We start from the raw sequence: 24,981 nt of genomic DNA, 5'->3' as shown, positions 1-24,981 counted from the left end.
GCCTAGTGCAATGGCAGAAGAGCGATGGGGGAACATTTTTCTCCCCATAAGATTTTGTTTTAGTGACCTTCAGTTGTTGCTCCCTCCAATCATTCATTCCTATCTATACACCTCTCTATTTCTATCTCCATATCTCTACATGAAATAACCCCATCCCCCAAACAACCAAATAAAAACAAAGACTAAAAGGCAAGAAACATGCCCCAAGCATGTTAATGGCCCCATTTCTTGGCTATATTAACATCCATGCATTCCTTACCTTGGTGGCCATGTATATTTATTTTGTATTTTAAATTGTTTTAATTATTTCAACTGTTTTATAATTTTTATGATTGTAAGCCACCCACAGTCACTTGTTGAGATGGGCGGCCATAGAAAACAAACAAACAAACAAATAAATTCATTTAATCTTTACGAGAACAGTCTTTGATTCTGCTTTTAAATGCATTCCATAGTATTAGAAGAAAGCTATCTAGGTTAGAAGAGATTTCAAACATAAAATCCATCCTCTGGCCATAAGGGTGTCCTATGGTCTATCCCATTCAGGGCTAACTTGAGATATTTCACAGCCTGATGTAGATTTGCAAATAGTGCCCCACCTAAATTTACACTCCAGAGTAGATTATTTTCTTTTCAAACCCTATTCACCTTCCGCAAAACTCTTGTATCTAAGATATTAATTGCTCTGCTTTTTCTGGAATGCCAAACCCTATTCTTTTAGAATTGTTACTTCAACACCCAAAGATCCCACAGGAAAATATTGTGGGAACAGTTCTCCAGAATGGGTGAGCAAACCTATGTAAACAAAGGAAAAACAAACCAACCAACTCCAATGCACATTTGTAAACAAAACTGCCATAGCCTCTGAGACACAGATGGTACATCCACATGCTTCCTGCATCAGATATATGGGAGAAATTACCACTTGAATCCAATGGATATTAAAGTCAGCTTATGCTTTATCCATGCAACAGAATTTAGTGTCAGAAGCTAGTTGCTGTTGTGTTCAATCTGTTGCAGTGGAAACAGTCTCTGAGTACCCTTAAAGACCAGCTAATTCATTAAGGCACAAGATTTTGTGGACTGCATGAAATAGTATCTTTGAATTTCAAGCATGTAGGTAGCCATGACTGAAGATTATAAACAGAGCAACTCCTTCCAGCTCCATCCACCTCTCTCATCCTCTGGTCCCACTGGGTTTATTCAGCAGCAGAGAACAGCCAGCTATGCTTCTAATTCCCACTGGTAAGTGACGAGCCCATCTTCCATTTCTCTATCTGCAGCATAATCCAAATGGTCTAGACTGCAGTGAAAGGGAGACAAACGACTTTTGAAGCTATAATTAGAAAACCAGTCCAGTCCTAAAGTCTAATTTAGTAAAGTTTGTTAAAGTAAAAGGCAGTGAAGAAAACAGTGAAATAAAAAAAAATTAACAATAAAAACAAAGCTTATACTAGAAGAGTACTGTAGTGTATCTCTAACAGAGAAAGCCAACAGAATGACCGGTTGGGGAATTCTGGGAGTTGAAGTCCACACATCTTAAAGTGGCCAAGGTTGAGAAACATTGCATTAGAGTCCCTCAAGCATTTCAAGATGTGTTTGGGGCTTGTCGAAAGTGGATAAGGAGGGAGAACTTGTGGTTGGATATTTTGCCATATTCATGCAGGATGGCTAATCATAAGCAGAGCTTCACATATTCAGGAGTACCCAAGGAAAAGGCCTGATAATGGTGGGATTTATCTAGGGAAGGTGACAGTTAGTAAAGTTGTGGCTAAACCTTTCATCAAGGAATTTTATCTTAAGTGTCTGAAAGGGATGCTGGTAGGGGTGTGATTGAATAGGTGCAGAGAATTGCACTGCAGTTTTTAAAAAAATCCTGCACTGGGATATAGATTTAGAATTATTATCTAAACCATTTCAACACAATGCAGAAGTTGATTACTAGTTCACAGTTCCTTACACGTGCAGATTCTAAAATAAAGCTAACTAAAAAACAGTAACAAAATAAGGACTTAACAATTACGCACCCCTCAATTCAATACAGGTTCTTGGCTTCCCAGCCCATATATCTCACTGCAAAAATTATCAGTTTAAATGCACAATCATTATCTCCCATCAGAATGGTCGTTTTGTGCGATGCACATTCATGTATCGCAGTATCAGGTGAGAATTGCAAATGACATTTAATTATGTATCTCCTAGTAATCTTTAAGCTACTTCCAATCAGGCACCCACATGGCCAGGAAAGCATACAACAGCACTGAATTAAGTGGAAAAGCATATGAAACTAGGGTCTGCATCCCAGAATATTTACTTGTCTGGGAGACTATCTTTTATGACAGGGGTTCCTAAACTTTTTACCCTCACACCTCCCTTTAGTGTAGTCTTAATGTACACGCCTCCCCTAAAAATCCAAACACTTAAATGAACGCAAGTGAACAATGCAAACAATACAATGAAACTTTGGGAAAGGTGGTTTTATTGTAACAATGTAACTAAAGGGTCTTCACACCTCCCCTAGACTCTTGTCTGCACCTCCCCAAGGGAGGTACACCTCACAGTCTGGGAAACCCTGCTTTTTGAGATGACACTCAATCATGTGGGTCCTAATTTTTTCTTTGGGGTGGCGAGATGCAGGACACTGCAAAACATGGTGGCTTAATGTCAGTAACACCCAAAATCCTGATAAGAAGACTTGCCTTTTGGGTATACCCTTCCTTTCTTATGTGACAACAAGCTTATCAGGGGAAGGGCCCAGAATCCTCAGCATCTTTATTGTCCACACAAGCACCTGCTAGTAATAAGAATAGAGTGGAAACCCCTGGAATAGAAAGACTGTTGGAAGACCCCAATAAAACTCTTGTATAGGCCTTTTCAAAAGTATTAACTTTTAAAGTTTTAAACAGCTTCAGGTACCTGGAAGAATAACCCCTCCTCTATATAGCAACATGGACTCTAAGGCCATTTTCTGAGGTCCCTTTCCAAGTACCTCTGCCAAGTGATTTTTTTTTTTAAATCTGTGATGCTACCTGGATTATAGAATGCCCTTCCCTTCTTGGAAAAGTTGGAAAAGTTCAGATGAGGCTTACACTTTGGCCCACAGTGGGCCAGGTGGAGACATTTTTATTCTCCCAGGCTCCTTGGTCTTTTAATATTTCAGTTTAAACATATATTAGCACCGTTTGGATTCTTTCATTCCTATTGGCCTCCCCTAGCTGTTTATTTTGGGTTTATTCTGAGACTGCTTTATTTGTTTAATGTTTTACATTAAGTTTTATTATATTTGTATATTTTATGGTCTCCACCATTAATTTCTGAAGTGCCCAGAGAGCTTTGGCTATTGGATGGTGAAGAAATTCAACAAATAAATAAATACATTCAGAGAATACCATGGGCAAAGTTTTAAAATATGAATAAAATCGGCTTGAGTCAAGAAACATTCCTTCCCCTCGCACCCCCATAACAGATGATTAGCAAACATGGATTGACTGGCTTGAAATTATTTGCCCTAATCATCTTCCTGAAAGGAAAAGACCAATCTCTTTTCTTGGGTCTCATTTGACTGCATTTCCTCTTGCAGAGGTGCCATAATTACAAACTCAAATGCAATCATTAAAGCAGCAACATTTGCTTGACACCAATTCCAATTGCTCTTCCCTCCTCCAAAGCCTACCTCGACTGGAATGAAACTGCCTCAAATCCTATAGAGAGGCAAATGCGAAGAAAAATACCCGGCTCCTGCTGCCCCTTTTGATTCAAGAATCATCTCTCTGGACACTCCTTGCAGGGCTACCTACACAATCCCCCTCAGACTGCTGAGATGGCGAGATGGCAAGCTTTCCAAGGAGTTCTCCGGGGCAACCTGAAACCAAGTCTTTAACCATTACCTTGACCTTCACCTTTGGTCTTCTGAATGCTCTAATTATATGCACATGTGGGCAGAGGTAATACTAAAAATTCAAAATTACATTGTTCACTTTCATTACAGCTGACAGGCACTGAGAGACTAAAAGATAAGAAAGGGGCATCAGCATATGAACTTGGGAAGATGGAGTTTGCTTTAGAAAACAGAGTGCTAGAAAGTTAGGGAAGTAGGAGACAAAGACAGAGAGGAAAGGAAAAGGAGAGGTAATGGAAAACAATGTGCAAAGAAATGTGAGGCATGAGAAATCTCTTAATGCGCAGCTGTGGTGGAGCAATTTTAAAAGTGTGGATCCTGTAAAACATTCTTCTAATTTTTAGTGTAACTTAAGGCACAATGATAGATCACCTCCATATTTGGAGTCAGGTGCAAATATGATACAGGATCTACAGTAAGTATAATCTTATGTCACATCAGTAGCAGCTCTTGTGCATAGATTTAATAGGAAATGAGTTAGATCTGCACATTATGGCCTAACATACCTGGCTATATTTGTGAGAAGGATTATTGATAAATACACATTAGACCAGATTTTCTAGACTTAATACCTTACTGGTGTCCTGGGTCTGCAATTCCCAGAATTCTTAGCCAGCATGGAAATTTTAGCTCAATATATGCCAGTTTAGTGAAAATCATGTTAAACCAAAATAATAGGAAAAGGGAGCCTATGATAGGGAGACCAGAGGAGGCCACTAAAAGGAGAACTGCAGACGTACCTTAATATTGTCTTGCCATCGATGGGCTTTTTGAAACTTCTCTGCTGCATCAGCCAGTCTCTGAAATTAAAGAGAAGAAATAGTATGAGTCCATAAAGTGATAGTATGAACTGCAGTAATGACCAAGGACTCATTTTAACTCAGCTCTTTCACATGGGAAACCAGCTATATCATTCTCACAGCTTATTAAGTAGCAAAACATTTTCAGCACCCCTACTTGGCAGCTCTGCTGTGAAAAAACATTAATTAAAAATTTATGATTTCCGTAAGCATCTTCTATATGCAACTCTGATCTTTCTTAATTAAATGCTCAAACTATTGGAAAACCTTGCCTTTCATTACTTTTATGGGATCTTTTTACTTCTGTGTCAGAGTAGTGGGCTTCCACTGACATGTGCAAGTGAAAGTAAATGAATTACAAGCAGTGACATACTGAGTGTGATGAGGGAGCCACTCTTCAGAAATCCCATATTCAAAGTCCAAACCTTGGGGCCAAGTCAGTTAGTTGATGACGTTTGAAGCCTGCTAACATCCTATTTTTATTTTTGAGTTAAGATTGCCTTGATAGGTTTAATGCCACTCCTTGCAGTGTCCTAACAATATGTATATTGGATAAGAAAGAAAATTATCAAATGGTCTTTGTATCCTCCAGTCAGCCTGGAGTTGGGTAGCAACAAACAAACAAACAAACAAACAAGCTACTGAGCCATGCACATTTTTCCCAAATTGGCTTCCTGAAGTAACTATTTGGTAATAGTTACAAGGGCATAAACTAGTATGATTCCAGCCTAAGTAGGAAACAAGAAGGCCTTTGCCTGGCTGCAGCCTAAGAGGTGTGTGTGTGTGGGGGGGGGGGGGGGGCTGGGGAATTCTGGGAGTTGAAGTCCACCCATCTTACAGTTGCTAAGGTTGAGAAACACTGATTTATAAGCTAATCACAGTCATGTTAGGAAAAATGTTTTTCTCTGGCAAAGTGTTGCAATTTTATTCTCTGCCTCTTAATTTCTCTTGTACTACTCATTATTTAACATCAGATTATTTTTCAAGGAGAATTTTGATACTTCTTGGCCCTTTCCTTGATTCTCATTTGGTGTGAGAATCTGGGTTTGGATTAAATCTGGAGCAGAGAACTATGGAGCTAGAGACAAGAAGCAGGGCATTAATATATTTATGGGATATGGAAACAAGAAGAAGATATCACTGAGCTCATGATAGCTAGAACAGATAATTGGGTATTTGAACTTTAAGAAAGTTAGATATAGGCAGCAGGACATTAAGAGGTCCATAGAAGCAGGAGTTAAAGAACACAATCTTCCACTCCTTCCATGTAGATCATCCTGAAAAGCTATCTCTACCTAGCTCTCTGAAATACAAATAGGAGCAAGGCCAACTTTACCTTGGAGGCAAAGTGTTCCATCAAAAAATGGGACCATCATGGAGAAGCCTTTTTCCCAGGCTCCATACTGTTGACTTTCCCTTGGTGTAGGGGCCTGCTGCAAGACCTCCCTCTCCCTGTGCAAGATTGCCTACCTTGTGTGGAATCTGCCTGCTCAGTGAGACAGATGCAACATAAAATAGGTACTCTCACAGACACCATGAACCTGTTATGAGGAGCTTTAAAGGTGACAACCAGCATTTTGAACTGTACCTGGAAGCTGACTGGCGGCTAGTGCAAGTCCCATTGTTGAGATGTTATATGGCTGTCATGAGAGTCTTGGACTTACAAGCTGCCCTAGACCCTGTCCCCAGGAGGCAAGACTGAAATTCCCCAGAACCAGAGGTCCGGGCAAATCAATCTCCAACCCACCAGTGAGATCCAGCAGCTCATTCTTCCCCAACCTAGAAAGTGCTGACCAGTAATTCTGGGAATCAAAGTTACCACACATTTGGAAAGCATCAGGAATGTTAACCTTCAGTTTGGGTCAGGATTTTTTTTTCAGGAAGTGATGTTGTTAAAGATATCACAGCAGGTCAAACACTTTATTAAATAAAAATAAACTAATACATAGTATCACAGGGATGTCTGGGCCTGTGGCAGTTTGCATGTAGGAAGCATAACTTCCTTCTCTACTGTTCAGCAAAATGTCTTCCCTCTTTCCTTCCTTCCTCTTTTCCTTTTCCATCTGCTGAAGACAGTTGTATGAATTTTGGCTCAGATACATCCACTTTAGCACTCATCTGCTGACAACTTGTTTCAGTTCTTTCCAAATATTGCCATTTCATTGTCTCTTATTAAGCTTAATAGAAATGTATATGGAAGCATTTCAGAAACATCTCATGGCAGGCAGAAAAGCTTCCCATAATCCCACGGACTGCAGTGTAACAAAGAGAAGTGGGAGAGGTGGTAAAGAAATAAAAGTGCAGAGAATTGATTTGTGTAACACATTTGCTCAGAAATAGCAGTGCTTGTTCTTTATTTTTAATTAAGCTAAAAGGTATGAATATACTGAGGCCATGGACTTCCAAAGGGATCAATCTTGCCTCAGGAAGTAAATTAAAAACAGAAAGCACAATAAATGACATCCTACTTCTAGTATCGGTCAGTTTCTACCTTGGTTCAGAGAGGAGTATATTGTCAGAATCGCTTCAATAAAGCTAGTTGGGCCACTGGCTCTTGGGATCCTACCTTGCCCTCTGCATTTGTGTCACAAAGAGGTTGCCAGGATGCAGCCACTTGAGACTAAAGTTTAGGCACCTCTGAAAGCAAACACAAGCTCACGGTTGTCCCTTTTCCCACAGAGCACGCCCATCCTTGGCTTCTTTCCACAAGGGAAATTGTATTCAAACATAATAATAGAGCCTTACATGGCAAAGTAAAAGAATAATTAAAACTGCCATGAATTAACAATTAACAGTAGAAACCAAGGGTAGAGATAAAATTACAGTTGCATTAGTAATGGATAGATTTAATAAGCAAAATATTCTGCATTCAGCTGAAAACAGTCATTGGTTTGATTTGTGTTCTTGTGTGTGGTGGTAGAGTAACTATTTCAAGATCACCATTTCCTTGTTTTGTTTTTCCCTAGCATTTCAGTCTCAGTCTTCAAAATACATTCAGATTTTTCGCTTCTAATTTCTAGTACTCGTGATGACTATATGAATCTTTAGAGCCCAAGGCAGAAAGCCTGACAATACCAACGGATGTAAAACATGAGCAAGGTCCTGTTTTGCTTGTGGCTTCCTGTGGACTTGTGACTGGCCACAGTCAGAAGAAACTAGATGAGATTTTGATAGGAACATAAGAAGAGCTGTTTTACTTCTTGACTGCTAGTTGGTGAGCGCATCCATGAACACCAACTAGCAGTCAGAAGACATGATGAAAGCAGTCAAAAGACATGATAAAAACTCCTTAATCTCACAACTCATGGACAGACTTAACCATACTTTCAACTGGGAAACTGTGAGCATCCTAAACCAAGCCAAATCCAAAAACACTAGAGAATTCCTGGAAGCTTGGGACTTAGACAAAGCAGCCATCAACAGACACATAGAGGTAAACAACATTTACATACCATTCAGAAGAGACAATAGAAAAGCCAAAAGACCAGAATACCTCCCCGCCAGATATGCAAAGATTAACACTAGGATTAACACCAGATGAACAATCAAACAGCACAATACACCCTAATCAAGGAACTATTAACTCAGTCAATCAACCAAGCAGCAAACAGCAGCCCAATCAAAGAACTCCCAAGGAGAGAACAACACCCCCACCAACGCAAGCTGGATCAACCACGGTATATAAACAGAGAGCAAGGCCCGCTCCCTCTTTGCACTGAAGGTGTTGCCTAGTCTGGCAATGAAATGTCTGCAAGAAAACAACAAGGCTCAGAGAGCACCAAGGACTCCACCATTCAACCCTGAGCTACAAATACTCACTTCAGTTAGAAACATTATTTCTGTGGATGGGTGTATTTGCATAAATCTTGCAAGGTCTCATAAGGGAATACAGATCCTGCAAGCTTTGGCTAGCTTGTGAGATTTAATTTAATTTTAAAAATTGATAGTTAAAAAAATGGAGGTCAGTGGTTGACATCAAGAAGTATCATGGACACTGTAACACCCACAGACATTGTGCTGTTGGCCACTGCACTAATGTAAACTAGCAGCCATAACAAGAAGCTTTTGCTACAATGTACAGGTCATACGTGGGGGACGCAGTGGTGCTGTGGGTTAAACCACTGAGCTGCCGATCGGAAGGTCGGCGGTTCGAAACCGCGCGGCGGGGTGAGTAGATCGCTCATCCCAGCTCCTGCTCACCTAGCAGTTCGAAAACATGCAAATGTGAGTAGATCAATAGGTACCGCTTCGGCGGGAAGGTAACGGCATTCCGTGTCGTCATGCTGGCCACATGACCCGGAAAAATGTCTACGGACAACGCCGGCTCCAAGGCTTAGAAACGGAGATGAGCACCGCCCCCTAGAGTCGGACACGACTGGACTTTACGTCAAGGGAAACCTTTACCTTTACCTTTACAGGTCATACAGTAGTTGAATTTGTTCCTATTACATTTTGAACATGAATCTAAAGATCTATTTTGACTCTGCTATTTATAATGATTAAACACAGCTGTTTCCAAAGGGTTTCTTCTCCAGAATGCTCCAGAGCTCTCCAGAAAACAGACACTTTCTTGTACTTTTTTTTTGTGCATGTATCTCTTCAAAATAAACACTCATGTGTTTTTAACGTTAAAAAACAAAACAAATTAAATCATAGACATCAGCCCTATACTAATGGGATAAACCCTCTATACATTCGTAGGTACAGCTGAATATTTGTAAGAGACATGGCATGTTCATAAAGAGAATGGACACCAAGATCATGGAACAACTATGGGTGGTGTCTGCTACAGATCTAGGATAATTCATCCATGCTTCCTTCTAAAGCCAGTTCAATCATTACAAAGGTATATTGCTACATTGATAAAAATCCTTCCCAAGTAGAAGATCAAGGGCCACAAAGTAGATGAAAGCTCTGGGTGGAATTGGTACATTATGGTGGCTTCTTTAAAACAACTATATTTGACATTACTGGCCCTTTATGTCTATGCTATCTTTAGACCAGTGTTTCTCAACCTTGGCAACTTTAAGCTGTGTGGACTTCAACTCTCAGAATTCCCCAGCCAGCAATGCTTTCACATGGTGACTGGAAGATGGAAAGTGCTTCTAAATCTATGCAACTGAGCCTAATTTATTTTGTATACTACTAGGAGTCCACTACTTTTTCTGGAACTTGCAGGTGCTCTGTAAATCCAATCAGTTTATTCAGCCTGAAATACATTTTGCATATCTATTTCCTTTTGGTTACCAATCTCCAAACCTCAATCTTACAGGTACTGAACTGGCAAGAACTAAAACTACAGGTGTTCAGAAATTATTTAAACATTTACTTCTGATTAACCAGTGTAGTGTCTAAAAATAAACAGATAAGGTTTTTTTAGTCACTCCCTTAAGATACAGATAAAAAGACACTTAGAATTCCTTGTGTTCAGGAACAAATGTACTGTATACAGTATGTAGTAAAATTGCACCTGCTGTTAAAATAAAATAAAATAAAATAATAAAATAAAATAAAATAAAATCTCTAACAAAAGGCTATATACCTAAAGATTTAGGTGACTAGGTGGCCTTCCAAATCCGTAAGTACATTTCGATTATGGTTCATATCATCTCAAAGAATATGCTTAACCGGATACATAACGTACACATTTTCTTTTGGAGAGGCACTAGGGAAACTGGATATAGTAGTTATGTTGGAGTTTGAAATGGGGATACCAGGAACATTTCATTAGGAAAAGCATTCACAGAAATGGACAGGATTGAGATGCACTGGACTAAGCTTGAATGTTTGTATGCAGAATCAAAGAAAGCTCCTGCAGCTATCACCACAGCCTTCGTCACCATACTGGGCCCTCATGGAAGAGGATGCTCCTCCCCCCCCCCCCCCCAGTCAGCTCTTCTAAGAAGAATGCAGTGGTAAATGTTCCTCAAGCTTTGGGATAATGTCTTCTCTCACAGGAGCAAAACTGGAACATCATTTTTAGAAATCCTAGTGGGAAACTTGCATTATTTCTATCAAGGAGGAGGAGATTTATCCAATCTGGCACCCAGCATGGGGCTTTCTAGATGTGTTGAGCATGATGACTGAGTATTTTAGAGGCTGTAGTCTGTTGTATATGGAGGGTGCCAGACTGAGTATGGCTGCTTCATGAGGAACTCAATGGGAAATGCCAATATGATTCAATCTGGCAGGGTTGGTGTGCTCCCGGTTCCTTCAATTAAATAATGCCATCTAGCGAGACTTCAGAAGTGCACCTTCTCTGTAGCAGTGCCTGAGTGAATGAGGTTCGCCCTGAGATCCAGGTAGCCTCCACCTTAATGGTGTTTCAAAGGGCCTTGAAGACCTAGCTCTTTGCCCAGGTCTTTGGTGATGGTGAGCGAAGCCTCTGAGTTGTGTGTATTTCTCTTTCGTTCCTGTCCAATTATTTTCAACCTTGCCATCTTTTCATATTTTATTTTTGTCTCTTATTGTGTTTTTTTCCTTGATTTTAATGTTTTTACTGGTGAACAGCCAGGGTTGTTGGGAGTCAGGTGGTACACAAATTTAGTAAATGAATAAAGAAAGAAACAATTGTGTATTTCTTGCATTTCTAGTTTTCACTCAGCTGTTAAAGTCATAAACTGGAAAAAATGCAGAACTGCTGACTGTTGATTCCTGCCCATGCTGCTTAAGTGCAAGGGACAGGTCTCTTCCCGTAAAGAAGCAGCAGAGCAGAAGTTTATTTTAATATATTACTTGTTTATAATATCTGGGGTGGCTTCCAGATGGAGAGGGCTCAGCAGAATCAGACAAATGACACTGAGCAACTACTCACATGGTGAGCCCTTCTTCTTTTTAAAATGTTTTTATTATTATTAAGTAACAACAACACAAGCAAAAACAAAGAAAAGGGAAAGGAATACATACATAAAATCAGCTTTACACATGAGTGGAGGTTTAAATGAAAATATAATAAAAAATAGTTAAAAGAAGGATGGAGGGAGGGAGGAAAGGGCAGTATAGGAAAAAGCATTCTAGTAGACCCCCTCTCTTTTTTCTCTTTTCCCCAACTACTTAAGTAGTTTGTACTAAGCTTTGGAAATCTACAATTATTGCTCCACATTGCACTTCTTAAGATTTTTCAATTCAAAGGAACAAAATAAATTCTATGAAGAGGCTAGGGACTTGTTCATAAAACCCAACATTGTCTGGATCCTCCATAGAATTCTATGAAGAAGCTCTCCAATTCAAATACTGTAGAATACTACAATCCATTTCTAATTATAAATCAGTGCTCACTCATTCACTGGGGCAAACCCTAACCTCAACCTTCCCATGTGCTATCTGCTAGTGGAACCTTGATAACACTATTTTTTAAAGCAAATTTTGCCAATATGGCTGTAAAAACTGGTGGTCACTTAAAAACCTAGAATAAGACAATCCATTTCAGCCAAAGCCATTACCACCAGCTGCTACACTTTTTATTTAAGCTAGGAAATGGCATTTAATAAATGAATAGGCTATTATTAAACACAGCCATGTTAATTCCAAATGAGTTCATCATAAATAATCTTATGACAATCAGTATAGCCGAAGATTTTTTTTTTAAGCTTTAGCAGTGATTACACAGTTTTTTTTAATATGGCAGAACAATCTCAAGGTATGCCGAACCTTCAAGATATGCTGAAGCCTATCGGAAAAGCTCAGGGGAGACAGCAAGAGAGAGAGAGAGGACAGCTATCTGGCTTCCTGAACAGCTGATGGCAAAGAGAAAGGAAGTAGAAGATCGTGCTGCTACTTCTCCTTCAGTGCAGCTACTCTGAAGAAAGGAGTGGCAGTGCAAGATCAAAAGATGCTGCAGAATTAAATAAAAGTGCCTCTGGTATTTTCCCTCTGGGAAAGCATATAGGAAGGCTGCTTCTGGAGAACGTGCCGGAATCTAGTGATCTGCACCCCTGTCCTATATGGGAAAACTAAAGCACCCAGCACGTGGATCTAGGCTGGTTCATAGGACAGTACCTCCTTATTTAGTATCAGCCATTCACCAGGTGCTTCATGGAACAGAGAGGAGGAGACAACACCGTCAGCACAGGCACCCATTTTCAGGAGCAGACTGCATCTCAAATGCATGCCTTTTCCATTTCTGTTGCAAGGATAATGTATTCTAAAGGCATGGGAATCCAGATTTTTTTCATCTTGGGGAAGTTAACATATCTTACTTTTGGGCACATCATGAAAAAAATCATCCCTAATAACCATATGGCTCTGAATATAAACAGAGCCAGCATGTGCGAGGAGAAAGCAAACGCACTGACAAAATATTTGTATGTAGACGCCAACACATTTACACGCACATGATGCACATGATAAACACCACCATTTCAAACTTTGGTATGAATCAACACAGCACACGGTAACTACTAAGCAATTTGTAGGCGATAGGCCGATGTAAGAAATATTATTTTCCTCTCTTCTCTCCTTCCAAATGAAAAGATGATTGCTTTGAGTACTAGAAATATATTCTCTTTAGGAACTGAAACTCCTACTATAGAGCAAGGCAAACCTTTTAGTATTGGAAGCTAATATTTATGCTGCTTAATTTTATTATTTTATGCTATTTTATTTTTGTTTGTCTTTTCATATTTTTGTAGGCCCTCCTGTATTCACAAGTAGAGAATTCATATATATAAAATCCTTAAATTAAAACAAAACTAATCTGGCATCAGAGTTGCTGGGTCTTGGGTGGCATATAAATGTAATTATTAATAACAATAATTAGAGAAGCTGAAAAAAATAACTCAATTTTTTCTTTTATTGTGGACTAGTAGTGGTTTTCTTTTTAATCCATTTAATCATGTCTGATTCTCAGAGACTGCCTGGACAAGTCCCTGCAGTTTTCTTGGCAAGGTTTTTCAGAGGTGGTTTGCCACTGCCTCCTTCCTAGGGCTGAGAGAGAGTGACTGGTCCAAGGTCACCCAGCTGGCTTTGTGCTAAGGTGGGGCTAGAACTCCTGGTCTCCCGGTTTCTAGCCTGGTGCCTTAATCACTACACCAAACTTGCTCTCTCAGTAATAGGGTTAGGGAAAGAGAAAAAAAGTTTATGTAGATCTGGTTTAGCAGATTTTCAGGCCCTGTGTATCCTTGTGCAATTTTGGGGAAAGGAATGTACATGCAAGCATGCACAAAGTCAAATTTTCACAACATTTGGGAGTTGTGAACATTTGACTTAGTGCATGATTGCAATGATCAAATGAAAACAAAGGTGCTATTAGAAACTTTAAGGAAGGGAAAACATCACAGCAAAGTGCCTGCCAATTCAGCCAAATGGAAACACTAAATCTATAGCATGCTAATGTCCAATATGTACATTCCATGACCTCCCTACAGAATTATTATGTCAAGTATGCCAATAAGGTATAAGAAGAGGTTTAGAGAGCAAAAATAACGAATATATGATCCAGCAGATCAGAAAAGGCCATTAAAGGTTTATTGAGTGGGGGCACATCCAGTGCTCCCAAGCCAGCAGTCAGCTTGCAGGAACTTAATTTTATACTAGGTAGGTAGGTAGGTGAAAAGTATTATTATTCTGCATTTGTATGGTTTAATATTTTTCTCACAGATTCTCATCTTAATTCTTCATTCTCCACCTGGGAAAATCCACTCTGAGCATTCTGTTCTAGAGTCCCAAATCTAGGCTTAAGGAGGATCAGAGCTAATACCACCCGGAATCAGCTGGAGTTGGGCAGCATCAGAATTGAATTAATTAAAAAAAATGGTTCAGAATTCACAGGCAGTTAACTAAAAAAAAAACCTTAACTTTCACGAACACTCAAATATATAGAATATAATCTATATGATTGTCCTTGAACTTTTAGGTCATAAAGCAAGGAAATGGAGCCAGTAAGCTACGTTGTCATAACTACTTCATAAAAATGAAGGCATGGTATATTTATCAGAGTAAAACTGCAACATCTGTATTGGAAATAAATCCCTCTAGATTGCCATGGTAACCTAAATCTGCTGCCATCCCCTCTTCTGCTTTTCTTTGTCATTCGTTCAACGAAGTACAATATACCTTCCTTTTGTTTGCAGCTATGCCACCGACATCACAACTTGATGAATTATAATGCAATTGGAGCAGCATAGAAGCTGAAACACTAAATAAATAAATACATAATTTTTAAAAAAAATGTAGGTCAAAGAAAGGAGGTTAAAAAATACAGCGACTGATCTACAAATCTGTCCTTTTCAAATGAACATCACAGGCGCCTCTGTTCTTACTTACATTTCTACCAGTACAAGTCAGCAAGGTGAACTTAGAGATATCTAAAAGAGATGGCAAAGGCTTGTTTTAAACTAAAGGTTGAATCATAGCGTGGCCACTGGCATTGTCTGACGTTCTTTATGCTTCTTCAGTTCTAAAAAACTGGACTCTCACAGAGGCATGTAGCATCTTCCGCTGTGTGGAAAAAGAGAATCCCTTCTATAACCCAAAACTCAGATGTGCAATGAAGCCCTTATGCAAGTTCTACCAAGCATAAAGTTACATAGCAAAATTTGAATAACTGTGATTTTTACAAATGCACATGTCTTTATGGATCTGACCATTACGTTCAACATAGGACATCACACTTACTCTAACAGAAACATGGATTGGCTTCACGTAAAATAGTAACACCAATTACACTGACGTGCCCTTTGTTCTTTCTAAGAGAAGGGGACAGCGATGGTTTGTATCTCTTCTTACCTTTTCTGAGAAAGTAGCAGGGAAGACAATTAAACATCTGACTTAGTAATTGATTGGTGCTTTAATGAGATAAAGCTTTGTGTTCCTGGTAAGGAAGCGAGTCCCTCTTTTAATTAAACAGCCAAGCTGATTTTTTCATATGGAACAAGAGAAACTGTTTCAATGTACGAGATCATTAAGGAGTGATTTTGGACTTTTCTGGAAAAATGCCTAAGATCCTCAAGAGATGTTACAAAAGGAATGTCACAAATAATGTGCTATTGGCATCATTTGCTACTCTGCTCTGTAACCTACACATTAAGCTTTGTTTGAGATGACTGGGAAATTTTGCCAAGAAATGGTACCATTCCTGAGAAACCACATTCTGAAAATACAGATTTTATTATTTTAAATCTTATGAAGCACAGAAGAAAAGTAGCATAGAATTTTGAGATGGATATCTGTGCCCCAAACCATCTAATTCACCATGGAAAATATTAATGTACTCCATATTAAGAAAAGGCATACCCTTAAAAATGACATGGAAATAGTTAGCAGGAGGCAACTGCCTCAGTCAACAGTGATTCCGTGGCCATGAGTCTCTTATGATGAATCTACAATCATACAGCTATGCCCCATTAGAAAAGGAAAAAGGTGATATTCTTAAAATACCTGTAAGACGTCAGATAGACATGGCACTAAACGTTAACAAAAACTCAGCCCCACATTTAGCAATGAGATTAACAGCAGAAATTTCAAGGACTTGATATTGCTGAATAGGTTGCTTTATTGCAGACAAAAAAGAAGTCACAGAACACAGAAACCAGGCCGTGTGTGTGTGCAAGTGTGTGTGTGTTCATGCATGCATATCAGCCCTAGGATTTAAAACTTAAGCCTTTCCGGCACTCCTTTGGCTCCAAGTACCCTTGCCCATTCTTTCCCTAGCCCTGAGACTGGATTGTACCAGCCTAATTTTTACATAATGGTTCTCTTAGGTCTGAGACATGCTGGTTCTCTCCTTGCAAGCTCACACTGTCTCTCCCCCTAGATCTTGAGGTGCCAAATGCACCTCCCTCTTCCTTGTTCTGGTCATGTGATAGCTGTGCCCCTCCATTAATTTCCATTTCTTTATTGGCCAAAGCTGCCAGACTCCACCACCTTCAGACTTTTTTTACCCTACCTTCATCCTGCCTGGGATCTCAAAAAAAGGAGGATTTTGAAAAATGATGTTACCTTTTAAGCAATGGCAAAAAGATATATCCAGATTTATATGGCAGGGTAAGAGACCAAGGGTTAAATACAAAATTCTTCAAGATGCAAAAGAAAGAGGAGGACTAGGATTACCTGATTTTAAATTGTATTTTGCAGTCTGCTATTTGGTTTGGATAAAAGAATGGTGTTGCTGAGAAATAAAAGAATGTTAGAACTAGAACAACATAACCTGAGATTTGGTTGGCATGTATTTTTAGGGTATGATAGAGTTACAGTTAATGTAGATTTTAAAAATCATTATGTGAGAAGTGCCATATTAAGATTACAGAATAAATACAGGTTGTGCCTGAAAATACGTTTATTGGTCTCAGCACAGGAAATATTTTATAGAAAAGAAACATCAGGCAAAGAGAAATGGTTAACGTATCAAGGTTTGTTAATACAGGAAGATGAAGAACTGAAGATGGCATGCGCCCAGGTTACCTGAGGAACCATCCCATCCCAATCACATTGACCTGTCCCACTTGGTCCAGCAGGAAGGGCATATTACGGACCCCGTTGGCTAAAGAATTTTGACTGACAGGGTCAAGGAGGAGAGCCATTTCTGCTGTTGCCCCCACACTGTGGAACATCTTGCCCCCTGAGGTGAGGTTGGCTCTGCTCTTCTAGCCTTCAAAGGAGAGTCAAGACCTGGCTCTGCCACCTAGCTTGGTGATCTAAGAGTGATAAGCAGCCCCGGGGATGGTTGGTGGCTTAAGATGCTCTCTTGCCTTTTAGTTTCCCTCTTTTATCTTCTATTTTTTGTACTTTCTATTTTTATAATGGTTTTTATGACTTTTTTATTTGTAAGCTGCCCAGAGTCACTTCTACAAATAAATAAAGAACTGAAGATGAAGCCAAGAGAACAATTCTCTGCAGAGGGATTTAGTTTTCAATGGTTTTCGTACGCACAATTAAGAGAAAGATTTAATACAGTATAGATAAAAAGACTTCTGGAATTGAACAACATAAGATGGAATTTGAAACTGAATTATGTACAAATGATGAACATGTAATAGCAAAAATGTATAAACTTTTGTTATGATTTGAAACAGAAGAGGAACAAGTTAAGGACTGTATGATAAAATGGGCTATGAATTTTGGTTATAATATACAGATGGATAAATGGGAGACAATGTAGGTAAATTGGATGAAATTCACATTGTGTTATAATTTAAGAAAGAATTTTTATAAAATGATGTATCATTGGTATATTCCACCAGAGAAATTATCAAATATATTTCAATATAAATATTGAAAATATAAAGATACTTCAAGCCAATGTTGGAAATGTGAAAAACATAAAGGGATATTTTCCCATGCATGGTGGACTTGTGAAAAAGCTACAGCATTTTGGATACATATACATGCAACGATACAAAGAAGTTTAAAGATTAATATTGAGAAAAAGCCAGAAGTCTTCTTATTGGGACTTATGGACAGCCAATTAGAAAAGACTCATGAAAGATTGATTTTATATATGGTGACTGCAGCAAGACTATTACATACACAATGATGGAGGAATATCGAAATTCTCACACTGGAGGAATGGATTGTGAAGATGACAGAATTGACAGGAAATGGCAAAACTGACCTGTTTGGCTAGGGATAAGACAATAAGTACTTTCATAAAAGACTGGAAAGGTTTTATGGACTTTTTGCTGAAAAGGCAAAAAAGTAAAGTGATAATTTATGGATTTGACGATTGAAAAAGAATTAAACAAGAGGCTGAGGGCATTTTTGTAGTATCAAAGAGGTAGGAGGGATGATGAATTTGTTCATAACTGTTGAAAAGAAGGTTGGAAGTTACTTATTTTTTCTGATTCTTGTTTCTTTAACTATCTTTTCTTTCTTTGTTTTGCTCTTGCATTTCCTTCCTTCCTTCCTTCTTTCATTTGTCTTTTACTTATGTGAAAATTCTTAATAAAAATTACACACACACACAGTTCTTGTTAACATAGGGAAGGGACTATCTAGGTGACACACTCAAGATTACTTGGCATGAATTAGTTACCATTAGCATACTGTAATGAATATTCCTTTTTGTTTTTTTAAAAGGTTATTGAAAAGTATTAAGAGGTGGATAATTGTAATAGTGTGGAATAGTAGAATGCTGGTGGCATCAAGGATATGGAGCAGGGCAATGACATTTTCTGCTATTTTTTTCTTATAGGTGTGTCAAATCAAATAACATGTTCTAGTCCAATTGGAATATTACCTGCCTGGTCAGTTGCTAGAACGGCAGGAAGGGTAAAGCTGCTGCACTTTTTGTTGTTTTACTGCTTTCTTTATGATTTACTATAATGTATCTTATCTAAAATAAAATTATGCACATTCATGAAAAAAGGAATATTTTCTATTTCTTTTTCAGCTGAGGTCAGTGAGGATTCTCCCCTTTCAGACGCCCCTTCTTCCTCAGCTTCAGACACCCACCAACACCATCACCAAGTCCACCTTCTGGCTGAAAGTGTGTCTGAGGCAAATACAAACCAACCAAATTAATGCAAATCTTGAACAGAAGTAAGAAGGAAGTATGTTTTCAAATGCTGATATGGAACACACCAAAATATTCTTCCTAAGCCCTACTGGCCAGTGATTCTGCTGAACATGTTAAAAAGAGTAATTTGGGATTGCCTCTCAGGGAAATACAAGAGATCCTTTATAGGTTCTTGAAAAAGTCTGGCTTTTCAAGTTAATCCTTTGGTTGGTTCTGATTGGCTTTAATTTCCAAAATGGATAAAAGCTCTTTGGCATGTTTTCCTTTCCCACAATACAGAGGCTGAAGCAACTCATGATAGAAGGGAGATCAGTATGATGCAATTTCCACCATGCTTTTTCTGCCTAAATCACTGGAACAAAGAATAATTATGTACCCCTAGAATTCATTCCATCTCTTGGGCACCTAGGTGCATTTTTATTTGTCCAATGGACCTTTTTCTTGTTCCATGCTTTTGGCAGGATTTGCATAACAGAAAATGGATGCAGAAATCCAATAATTAATGATATAGAAAATAAAAGAGAATTCTTTCTGATGTATCAACCAGCAACAACAGAAGACAGCCTTTGTTATATTCTATGGAATATGTCTTCAGTAAATACTGTAAAGCAACCAATGATCTTATCCTGTTATAATCTCTGTGGCAGGTGATCCCATGGCTCTTGTTAGTCATGCATCCCTCATCTGAAATTTGCTAGCCAGCTGGTTAAGCCACAACTCAGTATCGATCAAGGAAGCAACCTCACAAAATGCTATTTTTCAGAGTACTAACTTCTTTGTCAATAACTGTCTCTTCTGTATAATAAAGGTTTAGTTAGTGAGAAGATTGTGAGTTTTGGATAAGAATGGGGAGGAAGAGACTTATGTTCAATCCTGTCAAGACTGAGTGGCTGTGAATAGTTGGGCCCCCCAATCCTGGGGACCTTCCATCTTCAGTCCTGGATGTGGTTATACTTCCCCACTCCAGACTGATATGCAATCTGGGGGTCATCTTTGACTTGCAGCTCCTGCCTGAAGAGGCTTGAAGAGACTACAGGTGGCAACTGTAGTCAAGAGGGCCTTCGCATAGATTAATCAAGAGTGTCAGTTGTGCCTCATCCTAGATTGGAGTCACTTATGCCTTAATCACCTCAAGAATGGGCTGCTGTAATGCGCTCTACATGGAGGCCACTTGGAAGATACAGCTGGTCTAGAATGCAGCCATATGGGCAGGGTTGGGCATGCTTAGATGTAAAGCTGGTTGTACAGTCATACCCAATTAATATATGGCAATGGCTCCATGCCAAGTTGAAAGGAGATATTAAGTGGTGTAGCACAGGGCTGTATTATAGGCCCTGCATTGTACAACACAAAAATCAACAGAAACCATTGTTCCTCTCTATTTTGCACTGGTCAGATCACCACTAGAATATTGTGTCCAGTTTAGGGCACTGCATTTTAGGAAGAACACAGACAAACTAGGGCATATCCAGAGGTCAGTAGTCTAGATAATAGGCTTGTTAATGGCTTCCTACTTTCTTCAATGAATATTACTTACAGTATTTATAGTCCCCCAATTGCTTTTGAGCTTGCTTGGGTAGTTCATTCCTGCCTGTGAAATCTGAGACTTTGGGTATGAGAAGCAATTATTATCCTACTGGTGTTCAGACTGATGGAAATGGGGATGTATATCATATAGCAGCCTTCACATTGGCCTATTGGCCATGGGTTAACAGGGAAAATCCATACTATAGGGATGGACAGCTTTCTGGTTGACAAGGGCCACAAAGGTAGATGTTGGTGCTGTTTTAGGTGGGGCAATGTTACCAAGCGGATACACAGGGCCGCAACTAGGGTCTGTGTCACCCGGGGCAAACATGGATTCCGCGCCCATTTTGGCGCCCCCCCAACACTCATTTTGGCGCCTCACCAGTGCGGCGCCCGGGGCACATGCCCTGGTTGCCCCCCCTTAGTTGCGGCCCTGCGGATACAGTCATGTCAGATACATAGGTGGGGCTAGAACTTGAGGTTTTGGAGAGTTTGGGAGGATAGTTTGTTTCTTCCCAACTGCATTAAGCTTACTTTTATGGCTTATATGCTATATGTTCATGTGCATCCTTCTTCAGAGTGGCAGGAAATTGTGCCATCAGTTTTCAGCCATATTGATCAAGGAGGGCTCCTGAGGCCATATGTTATCCCTTGTCCGCAGTGGTGTTTTTCTCTTTGAGTGATCCTGACTACAACCCTCCATGGGAAAATAGATCCACATCACTCTGATGGTTTTGTTGCTACTGTTTTTATGTTTTTGTTTTAATGCCAGAAATGGGTTGGAGTTCTTAAATGTATTGCTGGTATAAGTAAGATATAAACAAGGAGCTTGTACCTACATGCACCTGTGAGCAAGAGAAGGTCTCAAACTTGAAATCTTCTAAAAATAAGTGTTGTGAATTTCAATTTAAAAATGGTAGATCATTTGGAATAGAAACATGTTTCATACAGGTAGTCCTCATTTAGTGTCAACAATTGGAACTGGCAACTTGGTTGTTAAGTGAAGCAGTTGCTAAGTAAAACTGTGACTGTGCTTACAATCTTATTTCAGCATTCCTTTGCTTTACACACCTGCAAAGGTCATAAATTTGAGGATTGGTTACAAAGTTAGTTTTTCATCACTGTCAAAACCATGAATGGTTGCTAAATGAGGCAGTTGCTAAACTAGGACTACCTTTACATGACTGTACATGTGCAAATCCAGAGAACCTGACTCCAAACATGGATAAAGAATGACATCTTGAATTCTAAAAATGTCTGTTTTCTAGAATGGACCATAAGCTAAAACAATGTCTAATAGGATATCTTGATCCAACAAACACATTTCAGGCTTCTGAGACTATTTCTTGTCTCATCATTTTCCTTAAGAGAATAGTGAAACATTTATGATCTCATGAGGTGTTCCCATCAGTTACCATCTTTGGAAGAACAGAACGCAACTCTGAGATTTGGTACTTAATTTGTAAAAGCAAAAGTAGGGCATGTGAGAGGGGAGAGAGACCTACTCTGTGGATCTGAGGACATCTTTTGATCTTCACTGACTCATTTTTCAGAGTTCTCATGTATTTGAGATAGATTTGGGAGATTTTGTTCAGTTATCAATTGCAGAATTATGGAAAACGTTCAGAGTAAAAGCTGATTACCAATGGTCACCATCTGTTTTATGGGTCAAAAATCTCATCAAGCTAATGTGCCCTAGTTCATTTTCCAGTTAAGCAATTAAGAGCAAGCTCTTTCTCATAATTGCTTGTGCTCTGTATAACCCGTGTACATTGAAGGTTGAAGGTGGCGGAAGGGGACTAGGATGTCAAGCCTCATTCTGCGTGCATTCAATATATGTTCTCCACAGAGTACACAGAGAAGTTCTGTATGCAAAGGGGAAAAACAAGGTCCCCCATTGCTCTGACAAGCCCATGTGTCTATAATTTACTAGGGACTGGTTAATCAAATCCATTCTATATCTACAGTAAGTCGCTTACACAAATATTTTACCTATAAATCAATTCTGTCCTGGTTTCTCATCAATCTGCAAAGATATGCGTGGGTTTTCAACATCCACACATAGAGTATATTTGCATTTAAATATGTACTTGCATGAATATTTTTAAAATGTATTTCCTTGCAGAACACACATTTCTAAATGTATGCTGATACCTTTTATGAGTGAGGAATTGCAATAGAACATATGCAAACATCAGTAAATGTTTATTTTATTTTGCAACACTTTAGCAAGCTTTTTCAAGCAAACAGACTCTCTCTCTCTCAGCTGTTAACTCCAAACGTAACTCCATTCTCTGAGTCATTCCCATTCTCCCTCACCCCATGTTATACCTCCCTCCCTCTCTTCACTGTACTTATATAACTTCATGCTTTCTGAGCACTTTCATTGTGAAAGGTAAAGGCCGAAAGCTTTGGCATCTGTTAAGGAATCTTAAAGCAGTCACTGACAAAAGACTCTTATTCCACCCCTCTCCATTCCACTGAGAAAGATAAAGAGCAGTATCATGAGAAGGCCCTCTAAAACAGCAGTGCAAGGGAACATCTTCTTCTGAAGTGTTAGCAATTCCCCCCAGCTTTGTGTCATCTGCAAATTTGACAAGTGCCCCTTCAGTTCCCTAGATGAGGGGACTGAAGGGGTGATCATCAGATTTGGGGAAGACACAAAGCTGGGGGGAATTGCTAACACTTTGGAAGATAGATTCAAGATTCAGAAGGATCTTGACAGACTTGAGCTTTGGGCCCTATCCAACAAGATGAAGTTCAATGGCGAGAAATGTAAGGTCCTGCACTTGGGCAGGAAAAAACAGATGCACAGGTATAGGATAGGCAGCACCCGGCTCAACAGTAGTGCCTATGAGAGGGATCTAGGTGTCCTGGTGGACCACCACTTAAGTTTGCTGCAGCTACCAAAAAAGCCAACACAGTCCTGGGCTGCAGCGACAGAGGCAGATCATGGGAAGTAATAGTACTGTTCTATACCGCACTGGTGAGGACACCATTGGAATACTGCATCCAGTTCTGGTCACCACAATACAAAAAATATGCTGAGGCCCTAGAAAGAGTGCAGAGATGAGCAACAAAGATGATAAGGGGTCTGGAGGCTAAATTCTATGAAGAATGGCTAAAGGAACTAGGTATGTTTAGCTTAATGAAAAGAAGACTGAGGGGAGACATGATAGAAGTCTTCCAATACTTGAAGGGCTGCCACAGGGAAGAGAGTTTTGACTTAATTCTCCAGAGCACCTGAGGGTAGGGCAAGAAGCAATGGGTGGGAGCTCGTCAGAGGGAGATCCAACCTGGAAATAAAGAGGAATTTCCTGACAGTAAGAACTATTAAGCTGTGGAACAGCTTGCCTTCTGGAATTGTGGGTGCTCCATTGCTGGAGGTTTTCAAGAAAAGATTGGACAACCATTTGTCCAAGATAGTATAAGGATTCCTGCCTTGGGCTTAGGCAAGGGGTTGAACTAAAAGACCTCCAAGGTCCCGTCCAACCCTATGATTCTATGATCTTCTCTTGGGAACCTCACATGGCTTGAAACAGCAGCTCCCAATGAAAGTGTCAAAAGCTCCTAGCAGGTTGGGCAGGGTGGATTTTCAAAGGAGGGCTTCAGCTGGATTGGACCGTGTTGTCCCTTGACATCTCCCCTGCCTCCTACAGAACCTAGCCTGTTGACTGAATGACTATACCTTGGTGGCACAGGAATTAGATGCTGAAGAACCTGAATGCTGGAGAACCTGGTCAGAGATGCTTCTTGAATTACCTAATTAAGAGTGAATATATACTGTATATATATGTAAGAAGTGGGACATACAATTCCAATTATATGTACATTATACAGATTGACTGTCAGGGAAATTATGTCATCACAAATGGAAACATATCACAATAGAGACATTAGAGGATTTAAAATCCTGTGCTTTCATGCTCCTTCAGCAATGAAACAGTATATGCTTTGCTTTGTTTAGTGTTGGCTCCTCTGTATCAGAATAGTAAATCTAAATTCAATCATCACAACTGAGAGCAACATCTGGATGCATACTTTACAACAGTGCTGAACAGAATTTATTTTCATATGTCTATACAGTGGAAGTCAGTAATGTGATGATAGATGCACAAAGTTGCAGTAAATATATTGGTATATACTTGGTAGGTTGTGTTATCAATAATAATTTTTGTTTTTACTTGCATTTGTAGATGTGCTACTTTCTTCTTTATGTTAGTTTTATATGGATATCCAGTATGAATAGAAAGAAAAGATTTGATTTTTTAAAAATCAATCATGTTAGCTGGGCTGTTGTTTGT

The 24,981-nt window shown here is 39.3% G+C and overlaps 1 protein-coding gene across 1 annotated transcript in view; it reads right to left on the bottom strand.

Annotated features, from left to right (window-relative positions):
• The window catches only part of CACNA2D2 (calcium voltage-gated channel auxiliary subunit alpha2delta 2), a 675,105-nt gene that overhangs the window by 303,065 nt on the left and 347,059 nt on the right, over window positions 1–24,981 (bottom strand). The window contains exon 4 of the mRNA XM_063291953.1: window positions 4,639–4,698. Within this exon, the coding sequence (XP_063148023.1) occupies window positions 4,639–4,698 (60 nt within the window). The remainder of the gene's footprint in view (window positions 1–4,638; window positions 4,699–24,981) is intronic.

This window comes from Candoia aspera, chromosome 2 (assembly GCF_035149785.1).
Source record: "Candoia aspera isolate rCanAsp1 chromosome 2, rCanAsp1.hap2, whole genome shotgun sequence".
Taxonomy (NCBI): Eukaryota; Metazoa; Chordata; class Lepidosauria; order Squamata; family Boidae; genus Candoia; species Candoia aspera.
The sequence above is the reverse complement of the archived record's forward strand: the minus strand, read 5'-3'. Positions and strand labels throughout refer to the sequence as shown.